At 45.4% G+C, this 12901-nt stretch overlaps 1 protein-coding gene across 2 annotated transcripts in view; it reads right to left on the bottom strand.

The window, feature by feature from the left end:
* Positions 1 to 12901, bottom strand: part of prr16 (proline rich 16) — a 364415-nt gene that overhangs the window by 141961 nt on the left and 209553 nt on the right. For both annotated transcript variants that reach the window (XM_072516521.1, XM_072516522.1), the window contains exon 3: positions 4942 to 5782. In XM_072516521.1, coding sequence (XP_072372622.1) covers positions 5063 to 5782 — 720 coding nt within the window. In that variant the 3' untranslated portion in view covers positions 4942 to 5062. The remainder of the gene's footprint in view (positions 1 to 4941; positions 5783 to 12901) is intronic.

Genomic DNA, 12901 nt, shown 5'->3' with positions numbered 1-12901 from the left:
AATAGAGTTCAGTTACAAGTGGAGTACCACAAGGATCTGTTCTGGGGCCGTTGCTGTTCCTCATTTTTATCAATGACCTAGAGGAAGGCGCAGAAGGGTGGGTGAGTAAATTTGCAGACGTTACTAAATTTGGTGGTGTTGTCGATAGTGTGGAAGGATGTAGCAGGTTACAGAGGGATATAGATAAGCTGCAGAGCTGGGCTGAGAGGTGGCAAATGGAGTTTAATGTAGAGAAGTGTGAGGTGATTCACTTTGGAAGGAATAACAGGAATGCGGAATATTTGGCTAATGGTAAAGTTCTTGGAAGTGTGGATGAGCAGAGGGATCTAGGTGTCCATGTACATAGATCCCTGAAAGTTGCCACCCAGGTAGATAGGGTTGTGAAGAAGGCCTATGGAGTGTTGGCCTTTATTGGTAGAGGGATTGAGTTCCGGAGTCAGGAGGTCATGTTGCAGCTGTACAGAACTCTGGTACGGCCGCATTTGGAGTATTGCGTACAGTTCTGGTCACCGCATTATAGGAAGGACGTGGAGGCTTTGGAGCGGGTGCAGAGGAGATTTACCAGGATGTTGCCTGGTATGGAGGGAAAATCTTATGAGGAAAGGCTGATGGACTTGAGGTTGTTTTCGTTGGAGAGAAGAAGGTTAAGAGGAGACTTAATAGAGGTATACAAAATGATCAGGGGGTTAGATAGGGTGGACAGTGAGAGCCTTCTCCCGCGGATAGAAATGGCTGGCACGAGGGGACATAGCTTTAAACTGAGGGGTAATAGATATAGGACAGAGGTCAGAGGTAGGTTCTTTTGCAAAGACTAGTGAGGTCGTGGAATGCCCTACCTGCTACAGTAGTGAACTCGCCAACATTGAGGGCATTTAAAAGTTTATTGGATAAACATATGGATGATAATGGCATAGTGTAGGTTAGATGGCTTTTGTTTCAGTGCAACATCGTGGGCCGAAGGGCCTGCACTGCGCTGTATCGTTCTATGTTCTATGTAAGATATCTACCGAGAGAAGCTACAACAGAAGCCTCCATGTATTCTCAGCATTAAAAGTAAATTGACAAGAACTTACATTTATAAAGCATCTTTAACGTAGTAAAACTTACCAAATTACTTCATAGGAGTGTTCGCAAACAACATAAGACATCAAACCACAAAAGGAGCTATTAAGAGAATTGAAATTAAAAGTAGTTTTCAGAAATATGTCAGAGGAGAAATGTCAGATAGAGAAGCAGATGGGCTTGGGAGGAAATTTCAGAGCTTCCGGTCAAGCAGCTAAAGGAAGAGCCAGCGCAGGTAGAAGCAATACAATCAGGGTTGCACAAGAGATAAGAATTGGAGGAGTGTAGACATCTAAGAGGGTTATCTTTATAAGGCCACAAAGCAGTCCACACCAAGCAGTTCAAAGTTATTTACAATAACTATTATATACATCACACGGTCGATCCCAACTGCGGCTGTCTTGCCGGTGCCTAACTGGCTGGCTTTCTACACAATGCAACTATAAATTGTCCCCCGCCCCTGAACAGGAGATCTCAAATTCTGCAAAGTTCACGGGGAAGTTAATTGTTCCCGCCCATAAGGTACTTGCGAATTATAACAGTTATATGGCTGGAGGAGGTTTAAGAGATAGGGAGGGACAAGGTTGTGAAGGCATTTGAAAATGAGGATGAGAATTTTATTTGAGGCTTTACCAGACAAAGAGTCAATGTAGATCAGCAAGCATAGGGGTGATGAGTGAACAAGACTTGGAGTGAGTAGGATTCAGGCAACAGAGCTTTGGATGGGTTCACCTTTTTGGGGGGGGCGGAAGATTAAAGACTGCCCACAGGAAATACTCAAGTCGAGCAATAAAAAGGGATCAGATAGGGTAACATGGTTGTGAACAATCTGATTCAGCTTCAGACAGTGACTGGAGAGAGGGATGGAATCAGTGGCCAGGGAACAGAGATTGTAGTAGCAACCTGTACCTTTGTAGTGGCTTTGATCTTCCCAATATTTTGTTTGAGGTCATTTCTTCCCATCCAGGATTAGATGATGGAAAAGCAGTGTGACAAATCAGACACAACGGAGAGGTGACGAGAGGTGATGTTGCATTAGAGCTTGATGATTTCAGTGTACATGTGGAACTCAACATTGTGTATTCAGATGATGTTGCCTAGAAGCGGAATTTTGATGATAAATAGAAGGAGGCTAAGGATAAATTCTTGGGGGACTTCACGGGTTATGGTGAGGGAACAGGAAGAGAAACAATTGCAGATAATCCAAAAGTTATGACTGGATAAATAAGAGTTTAATCAGATGAGGCAAGCTGGATGACGGTGGGGAGACAATTGGAGGAGGATAGTGTGATCAACCATGTCAAAGGCTGCAGACAGGTCATGAAGAATGAGGAGCGATAGATAGTTTACCATGGTCACATTTACAGAGAATGTGATTTGTGGCTTTTTTAAAAGCCATTTCAATACTGTGGCATTAGGTTCCAACATAGGACTTATGGGAAACTGGAAAATTGGGCACAATGTGGGAGACAACAACAGATTCAAGAACATTGGAGAAGAAAGGGAGATTGGACATGAGGTGCGAACTTACAAAGGCAGAGCTGCCAAGCATGGGTTTTGGCGATTGGGTGACAATCCTTGATTTATAGGGGAAGGAGACAGTACCTGAGAGCAAACCATTAACAATATCAGTGTTCATGGGGACCAGAAAGAGAGGTTGGGTGGTCAGCAATTTGAGGTCATTTCAAGGCAGTTTCAAGGCAGCAGGAGATGGGTCTTGTCAACAATGTGAGATTGCAGTGAGCATGAGGGAAGATAAAGGGAAACGAGAAAAAGCTGCAAGTTTAAGTCTAGAGCAAGAGAGAAAACTCAGAGGAGATTAGTTTGGTGGGTTAGAGGAGGAAAGGAAGCTGGTGGAATGGGTTCAAGCTCAATTGTTGTGCTTATTGTTGGAGTAAGGATTTCAAGAGACAGGAAAGAAGAACCTCACAAGATGGTTTGCAGTGGAGAAGAGAAGCCAGTAGATTATCTTTGCATTCCTGGAATAGTGAACAATTTTGGCAGAGTAGAACAGGACCTAATAATACATTCTTGTGGTTCAGCCATATCCAACAACGAATGGCTCAACCATAACTGTGTTATAAGGGGCAGCACAGTAGCATTGTGGATAGCACAATTGCTTCACAGCTCCAGGGTCCCAGGTTCGATTCCCGCTTGGGTCACTGTCTGTGCGGAGTCTGCACATCCTCCCCGTGTGTGCGTGGGTTTCCTCCGGGTGCTCCGGTTTCCTCCCACAGTCCAAAGATGTGCAGGTTAGGTGGATTGGCCATGCTAAATTGCCCTTAGTGTCCAAAATTGCCCTTAGTGTTGGGTGGGGTTACTGGGTTATGGGGATGGGGTGGAGGTGTTGACCTTGGGTGGGGTGCTCTTTCCAAGAGCTGGTGCAGACTCGATGGGCCGAATGGCCTCCTTCTGCACTGTAAATTCTATGAATTCTATGAATAAGTACACATTTGTGAAATAAAAAGCAGCAACAAACCCCATCACCTTTTATTTACCTCCCTGTTGTATCGTCCCCTAATGGAGGGGTACTGCTCCATGGCACTGTCCACAGCACTGCCCCCTGAGCACCCCGATTTCTTGAAGTCCAATATCACGGAACCCGTATCCAACAGTTTTTTCATTAAGTGCCACAAAATATGGTGGGAGATGCCAACAGTGGAGCCACCTGGCAGCATGTTGCTTTTCCCACCTGAGTTGACACTTTGTTAAATAAATGGAAAATTCCCTTCACGGTGGAATTTTATGGCCTATCCACTGATGGGGTTTTCCAGCCCTCCAAAAGTAAATGGTACTTTGAACAGCTCGCTGCATTTTACAGCCCAGCCCCCATCGCGACGAGGCCGTAAAATTCCACCCTTAATCTGGTCTTGTACTTGTTAAAGGGTTACACAGATTCCTGATGTATACAAATATTCAACTTACTGAATGAGGTTGTTTGTGGACTGTTTCATCATGATGCCATTATAGTAAACAGTGCCCTAAAGTGCATGGGATGGGTTGATCACAATTTTCAGTGCATTTACTTCAAAACTAATATATATTTATATGTACCAAATATAAAAGAATCAGAAAGAACAGTTACATAAATTATTAACCAACAGACAACAATACTTTTCCAGTGAAAATCTGAAGAACAACTGAAACAGTATAATTGGTAAAAGATGGAACACTCTTGGGCTTAAAACAAACATTTCATTAGGGCACTCATTTACTTTGTTGAATGGAAAATTGTTTCAAAAGAGTCTTTACATCCACCTTCCGCTATTAGCACAGTGCAAGTTATCTACAGTGGCAAACAAAAATTTCTGTTCCATTCGGAAGCATTACACTAAGAATTCAAACACGTCCTTCAATTTAGGTTCAATATATCGCTTGGCCTTCATCATCTCAATATTGCAGTATTGTATTTTTAGTAATTGTATTTTATTCTGTCAGAGCATGGTGTTATATAAGTATGTTTTCATAATCTTCAAATGATATGGGTGCAACTTACAAAAGAAAAACGTAGCTTTGGATTTTTAACAGCCATAGAAATAGGGAAAGGTTTACACACCAAAGTGAAGTCTTTATTATTATTTGTAGCATCTTACTCTGTAGTGATTACAATATTATTATAGAAATAGGAGTAAATGAGTCCAAAGTAAGCTTGACTAAATGTTAACTCAATTGTGCAATGGGAATAAAGATAGCTATCACAAAGGAGATGATTATGTTTAGGATGAATATTGTCACATGAATTTTTAATGATCTGCAAGAGCCAATGTAAGGTATGTTGTGTTTGAGCATGTTGATGTTTATAGTTCTCATCCAACCAAATACACAAAAATACTGGCACAAACAATGGAAACATTTGGAAAAAGAAATGGATACACTTACCATGATTTCTTCTGTGTTACTTCACTGGAGAACACTGGGTATAATGTGGTTTGGCTCTTTATTGCTCGAGTAGAAAGTGCTCATTTCGTTAGGATACAAAATAGTTCACAAGATCCTTGCATCAAACTGTTGTGGTTGTTGTCTTCCTCAGAATCGTTTTTTGAGGTTTTGGAGCAGTCTGTGGAGGTGTGATTTTAGCTTTTATGGTTGGGAAATTGTTATTAAAGTTAATGCCTGATCCTCCATTTTCAAGGGGAGGACACTGGTGAGGTGGTTTTCCTTTCGCATTGCTCAGTTCACCATGCAAATGTACATCCCTGTTTCTCATGTCATATTGGACATCACAATCTGGACAGTAGCCGTGGTATTGAACTTCCTCATTAAATCGTACTCTTTCCCGTGTGACCTGTGGAAATTTATCTTTATCAACTCTGGGCACCAGTGGCTGTTTGCGCAATTTTTCTGGATTGCTACCAGGGAGACAACACACATCTCCATTTGGCATTTTATCTGTCTTACACAAGAATGCACCATTGCGAAGCAAGGCCCCATTGGTTGTCAAAGGGTTAACACAATAAGATAGTCTGCGGGGCTCCTCACATCGAATGGGGGTTAGTCGTGGAGGTGGAGGTGGGGGATTGGCTTTCTTTAGCACTGTTAGGATAGCTGATGAAGTCACTGTTGTCTTGCAAATTGATCTAACTGAGTGCACTTTGATCTTATCCAGGCTTGAGGCAGTTGTACTACTCGAGGTGCTATTTATAGTGTCAGTCTTGGAGCTGTCAGTCATATCCTCCTCCAGCTGTAGGTCACAGGTAAGATGGTCTATTTGGTTAACTACCTGCACAGGACAGGAAAAAACAATGAGGATCTAATAATCATGATAGCTTGTCAATCCATGGTGTGAAGTTACTGTACCATCATTCATCAAGTTGTATAAATACATGCACACAATCTTGCATATGTTTCCTCAAATAACTGTGCAAACAATTGTACCGTTTAAAAATTAAATAAACGCCATCAAATGGTCGTGTTTAAAATAATCTTCCTCATGACTTTGCAATCCTAAATCTGTGCTCTGTCTTCATGTGAAATACAATTATTTCTTGGAGTCAATATTAGCCTGTTGAATAACGAGTTCAGCAATACTCAAGCTGAAAGGAAGACACATTGATTCAGATTTTGTGGTAGTAATGACAGTGAAACTGTTAGCGTTTGCCATCATTATTCCTCTAAAACTGACAGCAAGTTCTCGATTCTGCATCTGCTGCATAGTCTGCAGAAGTTGCTGTCAGGGATTCAACCCTTCACCATCGGAGGCACTAGTGGAAATCCCTCAAGACTAGAAACACGTAGAAATCACTGAGTCTGATGAAAACTTGCCCTTTTAGACCATCAGTCTCCCTATAAAAACCCTTGACCACGTTAAACTTTGTAATGAGACACAACTAGGGTGGAATTTAATGCTCATCACGGTGGGCCCATCCAGCAGCTTGTGAGCCACTGGGAACCCTGCTGTGGCCATTCCAAGTCCCAGCAACTCTAGTTAACACTAATCAGGCAAGGGTATTGCTGAAAAAAGATGGCATGCTATTAAAGATTTTCGCCTTGCACTCATCATCATCTGTCTCATGCTGCATTCTCCATGGCAACAACTTCACCAATCACAGCTCACTTGCCAGCAAATCAGCACTCACTTCTCAGGAGGTATAAATTGCAGTTCTCCTGTTACCATTGGTAATTTTTGTGAGCTATCCTGATTAGAGCAAGCAAGATGAAAAGATTTGATAGTGTGTCTCATTTCAGCAATACTCAAAACAACAAATCCTTAAATTACCTGGTTGACACCAAGGCCCTCATCATGGTCAAAGGAATTTCTCACCTATATGAAGGCTACAGGCCAGTCAGAGGCTGGTGGCTCTCCAGCAATGTCAGCACATCTAGGAGTGATGGTCACTGTAGGATTGTTACTGCAATGAAGGCAAGTGACAGGGTTTTGCCCAGGACAGATGGTGAAGTCCCTGTGAGGGGGAAGAGGGTGTTGAGTTTTAAGGGTAGGCAGGGGTATTCATGAGCAGCCAGCCCTTGCCAATAATGGGTATTCTGTATGGGGCATGGGCTGCCCAATTAAGTAGGGCCCCCTTCCCCAATATCAACAGGCCATAGTTGAATACCAACGGTAGCAGGATGAGAACTGTCAGTGCCCATTTAAGTTTCCATTTGTAGCCCTTGAAGAATATAAAGTAGGAAAGAACTTAAGCAAAGAGTTAGGAGGTCGAAAAGGGGACTTGAAATGTCCTTAGCAAACAGGATGGAGGAGAATCCCCAGGTATTTTATATGTATAAAAAGAGCAAGGAGGTATCCAGTGAAAGGGTTGACCCACTCAAGGACAGGGGTGGGATCTATGCATGGAGCCAGAGGAAATGGGTGAGGTACTAAATGAGTACTTTGCATCAGTATTCACCAAAGAGAGGGACTTGGTGGCTGATGAGTCTCAGGAAGGGTGTGTAGATATTTTGGGTCATGTAGCTATCAAAAAGGAGGTGTTGGGCATCTTAAAACACATTAAGGTAGGTAAGTCCCCAGGACCTGATGGGATCCGCCCCAGCATACTGAGGGAGGCAAGGGAGAAAATTGCTGGGGCCTTGACAGAAATCTTTGTATCCTCATTGGCTGCAGGTTAGGTCCCAGAGAACTGGAGAATGGTTAATGTTGTTCCTTTGTTTAAGAAGGGTAGCAGAGATAACCCAGGAAATTATAGGCCAGTTTGCCTTACATCAGTGGTAGGGACATTATTGGAAAAAGTTTTGAGGGACGGGATTTACTCACATTTGGAAACAAATGGACTTATTAGTGACAGGCAGCATGGTTTTGTGAAAGGAGGTCGTGTATCACTAACTTGATCGAGTTTTTGGAGGAAGTGACAAAAATGATTGAAGAAGGAAGGGCAGTAGATGTTGTCTACAAATAGGCAGCTCAACACCACTCAAAGAATTTTGAAATGGGCAATGAATGGTCTTACAAGTAATGCCCACATCCCATAAATGAGCTAAAAAGAATTAATCATGTGTTCTCAATAATCAAAATTCCCAGCCTGGAGTATAAGAGCAGACGATAACCTCTCATGTGGAAGCACCACTTGAACACCGAGCATTCATAAACACTGAAAAATATTTTGACCATGTGTGTGTGGTTAGCTGAGATGCAAAAAAAAAGAAACATGGAGCTACACAGATTAAAATAAAATAGAAATTTTGAAACTGAAGCAAAGTTTATGAAACATTTAGACAAAGCAAAGTGTTTGAAGTACCCTTCCATTTCGCATTTAAACTTTGAACTCAATATTGTCACGCACTGGAAATCAAGATTCCTTGAGTTCAAATGCAAAGATTTTCAACGGAGTAAACTGCATCACATATGACCCTCAATGGGAGAAAACCTTCAGTCTAGAATTACGTCCAGGCTGCCTCATATTACCTGGGAAAAACAAAGTATCTCGAACATTTGAACAAATTAAGCAAGCTTTTTCATGCTGCACCTGTGCAGGGGCCACTGAAGTGGCATTTTCCACAGACAGGATGCTGCCTTCAGTCCAAAAAGATATTCTGCCTACCAGAAAACTGAGCAATGTAGTATATGAACTTCAGTGCTGGTGTCATGCCAGATACAAAGGCCATACAACGATTGGTGAATTGAATCAAACAGCATGTTCCTTCAGTTGTTCATAACAGGCAGAGTACAGACTGTATTCAAACAAACTGCGCTTACAAAATCCAAAACAAAATGTATACTGTTAGATGTGATTCCATTACAGCTCTTGCTGGCTAATCCTGAGGCCACTAATAGGTACACTAACAACCAATTTAAGTCATCAGTTGAGCTTGTTCTGTGGCTCATTTACGTTGCGAGAAGCAACTTACATTGATAAGTAGGGACCTGTTATCTGCAAGCAAAAGGAATATGTTCAAACCTTACACCTTGGGCGAGATTCTCCGGTCTCCAAAGCTGAAATCACGTTCGGCGATCGGCCAGGTGAATCCCTGTTGGCGCCGAAATCCAGGGGCGGCGCTGCTTTTGTGATGCTCCGCCCCCTCCAAAACGGCGTGCTGATGCTCCGCCCTGATGGGCCGAGTTCCCGATGGCGTGGGGCATGTGTGCTATTTATTTTCGGTAACCCTGCATTACGGCTGCAGACTAAGTCCAGCGCCATCACAGTCAGGGGGGAGTCGATCCGCAGGCAGGATGGGGGGGGGGGACGGGACTGGGGGCACTGGTGGGAGGTGGTCCAGAGGTGGCGAGTCTGGTCAAAGGGGGGCACTATGTGGTAGGCTGGGTCTGCGCACAGCCGGGGCCATGTTGCACAATGCGGCCGCTGCAAGCCGCGGAGCCTGCAATTCTCCGGCCGTTTCTGCAGCCAGTACCGGGGGCTCTATGCTGCGTGGCTGCTAGCCCCCAACCAGATGGAGGATCGGTGCAGCTTTTGTGCCATTTTTTCGGTCGTAAAACACTACCGTTCCCATGCTGGCATCAGCACTTAGTCTCAAAATCGGAGAATCCAGCCCCAAATCTGAATTACCCGGGAGCTTGGGGAACCTTAAATTTCCCATTACTTTCTCCACAGCAATGCCTTAGCCAATCAACACCTTTTTCTTCTGTAAAATCATTGTGCTCGTTTCAAATTTGACATTCTTATGTTTGCCCTGATGAGTTCAGGACAAAACGATTTAGCAACATGTCTCTCTCTTCAGCAATATTCAAGTTCTCTTCTACCAAACGATAGACTTTGCATGTTAGTTTATAACTTTGGGTTTGCCAGGCGAATCAAGTAATTTTCTCTGCAGTTGTTTGAGTTCGAATTTGAAGGGCCAATAACCGCTGGGCTGAGCACGGCACAAAACCTTGTTGTCCGTGGCCACTTCCAACCTTCTAGCCTTCTTAAGGAGCTGCCTGCACTAATTGACAAGGCAAGGGGAGGGGGTGGCGGAGTGGTATTGTCATTGGACTTGTAAACCAGAGACTCAGAATAATGCTCGAGGGATCCAGGTTCCCGCCACTGCTGGTGGTGAATTTTGAGTTCAATAAAAACCTGGAATGATGACCATGAAACCATTGTCGATTGTTGCAAAACCCTATCTGGTTCACTGATGTCTTTTAGGGAAGGAAATCTGTCATCCTTACTTGGTCTGGCCTACACGTGACTCCAGACCTACAGCAATGTGATTGACTCTTAACTGCCCCCTCAAGGGCAATTAGGGATGGATAATAAATGCTGACACAGCCTCCGACGCCTACATCCCATGTATGAATATTTTAAAAAGGCAGCCCCCAACATGGCGACCATCTGCCTTTGCTACTCACATTAGGCCGGCAACTCCCACCTCCTGCCCAGAGTGCCAAATTTGGCCCCAAACCAATCTTCTGGCCAATTCCACCACTTCAATCTAATAATAGCATTGCAACATTGACATAGTTTTGGAACAGGTCAATATCTGTGGTGTATATCTTTGTTGCCACAAAGAGAGAGGAATGGAAGTACCTGCACTCTGGATTCTTGTAAACACGGTGAGAGGATTATTAGGGGTGTTGTTCATACAATCAACATGGTGGCCTGCTCAAAGCCCACACAAACTTTCTGCTGATGTCACGGCACATCCCGTGATGCAGAAGGTACATTACACCCCTCCCTTTTTATTTCTTTAGTGCAACGACAACAATTAACACTTAAACAACAGATGTAGGGCGGGATCCTCCGGTCTCCGACGGCGGAATCACGTTCATCAATTGGCCGGAGAATCTCCGTTGCCGCCGAAATCGGGGGCGCCACCGCTTTTGCGATGTTCTGCCCCCTCCAAAATGGCATACTAGAGTGCGCATAATGCCCTCGGGACGGCCTCAGGACGTCACCTGAGGCCCTCCCCCGATGCTCCACCCCTGATGGGCCGAGTTCCCGATGGCGTGGGACACATGTGCTATTTTTTCTCGGGAACCCAGCGTGGCGGCTGTGGATTGAGTCCAACGCTGCCACAGTCGGGTGGGAGTCGTTCCGCGGGCAGGGGGGCTTTGGCGGGGGCTGGGGGCACTGGTGGGGGGTGGTCCGATGGTTGCGAGCCTTGTCAAAGGGGGCATTATTTGGCAGGCCTGGTCCACACGCGGCTGGCGCCATGTTGCACAGTGCGGCCACTGCAGGCCACCGACGTGCGCATGCACAGCCACAGACTCAGAAATACTGCGGCCGTATCCACAGCTAAAGCCAGGGGCCCTACGCTGCGTGCCTGCTAACACCCCACCAGACGGAGGATCGGTGTAGCCTTTGCGCCATTTTATTGGACGTAAAACGCCACTGTTCCCACACTGCCGTCAGCACATAGTCTCCCAAATGGTGAATCCAGCCTGTAATTTCTACAACATTTACAATGCAATAAGAATGTCTCTGGGGTGGTTGTCTATCCCTCTTTAGTAAAATTCGACATTCTTGAACTTGGCTATGTGACCTCAGATGTATCCTCATTCCTTTCTGTAGATGGTACTTCGTGAGTCGTTATTTCAATATCTCACAATAAGCTTTGAAAAATGTTCAGGAACAATGGGGTCTCCGTAATAGGGGGAGTCACGCTGTGCCTGAAAAGCAGATCGCCATGGCGCAGCATGGCTAATAAAGGTCGGGAGACCCCGCTCCCGTGATCTACTCGTAAGACCACTTTTTGGTAAATCTGCATATCAACGCGAGACAGCTAGTCTCACTTTAATGTGCAGATTCCCGAGGTTCCCAAGGCATGGGATTTATCTCCTTCACCTTGGAGACCTCAGGCGAGCACCGTTCAGCACTGGTCTCCACAAACTGGTATCATAAGGAACTGCACTCGTGGGGGTCTCTCAGGGGATCCGAGGCCTCCAGGTGCATGCCATTTGGGGAGGGTGATACCCTGGCACTGCTAGAGCCACAAAGGCAGCCTGGCAGCACCACCTCGTGTGCCAGCCTGACAGTGTCCCGATGGCAGTGCCAGGGTGCCAAGTTGAACTGCCAATGTGCGAAGCTGGCATTTGTGTGCACTGGCAATTGGTCTGGAGTTGCCCTGCTTGGGGGTTGGGGGGTGCAGGGTGGGCCGGGGACCCTCCCATAGTGTGCTGGGACTTGGGGGGGCCAGTGCCGTGTCGGGGACCTCGGAGATCGGGATACCATTTAAAAATAGCATCCTGATCGATCACTATACTGAGAGGTTACGGTGAGTGGAGCTCCGCAGTGTGGATGTGAGTCCTTGGCTGCATGTTCCCCACTGATGCCCCTTATTTAATGCGAGTCCCGTTTTATAGCCATGTGCTTCTCAGCATTGCGAGCGTTTTGTTCCCATTTAGTTGAATCACATCCAAAATCTCTGTTTAGGAGACTATGTTCTACCACTGGAGCTGAATCACAACCAGAAGCGATCCACAATCATCATAGATTATCATAGAATTTACAGTGCAGAAGGAGGCCATTCGGCCCATCGAGTCTGCACCGGCTCTTGACCCTACCCAAGGTCAACACTGCCACCCTATCCCCATAACCCAGTAACCTCACCCAACACTAAGGGCAATTTTGAACACTAAGGTCAATTTATCATGGCCAATCCACCTAACCTGCACATCTTTGGACTGTGGGAGGAAACCGGAGCACCCGGAGGAAACCCACGCACACAGGGGGAGGATGTGCAGACTCCGCACAGACAGTGACCCAAGCTGGAATCGAACCTGGGACCCTGGAGCTGTGAAGCAATTGTGCTATCCACAAGGCTACCTTGCTGCCCTGCACTTTGCAAATACTTTGCAAATTTATGCATGACAGGGATTGCAAGGGACTTCCTGGTGTAACCTGCAATTGGGCTGCCATTTTAAGCAGGGGGCCTGATAGTGAGATCCTGCAGCTGCCCCCCCCCCCCTCCCACAGTGCAATTAAGCCCTCACCGGATTTTCTAGGTCCCT

This window comes from Scyliorhinus torazame, chromosome 9 (assembly GCF_047496885.1).
Source record: "Scyliorhinus torazame isolate Kashiwa2021f chromosome 9, sScyTor2.1, whole genome shotgun sequence".
NCBI classification, from domain to species: Eukaryota; Metazoa; Chordata; class Chondrichthyes; order Carcharhiniformes; family Scyliorhinidae; genus Scyliorhinus; species Scyliorhinus torazame.
The sequence above is the reverse complement of the archived record's forward strand: the minus strand, read 5'-3'. Positions and strand labels throughout refer to the sequence as shown.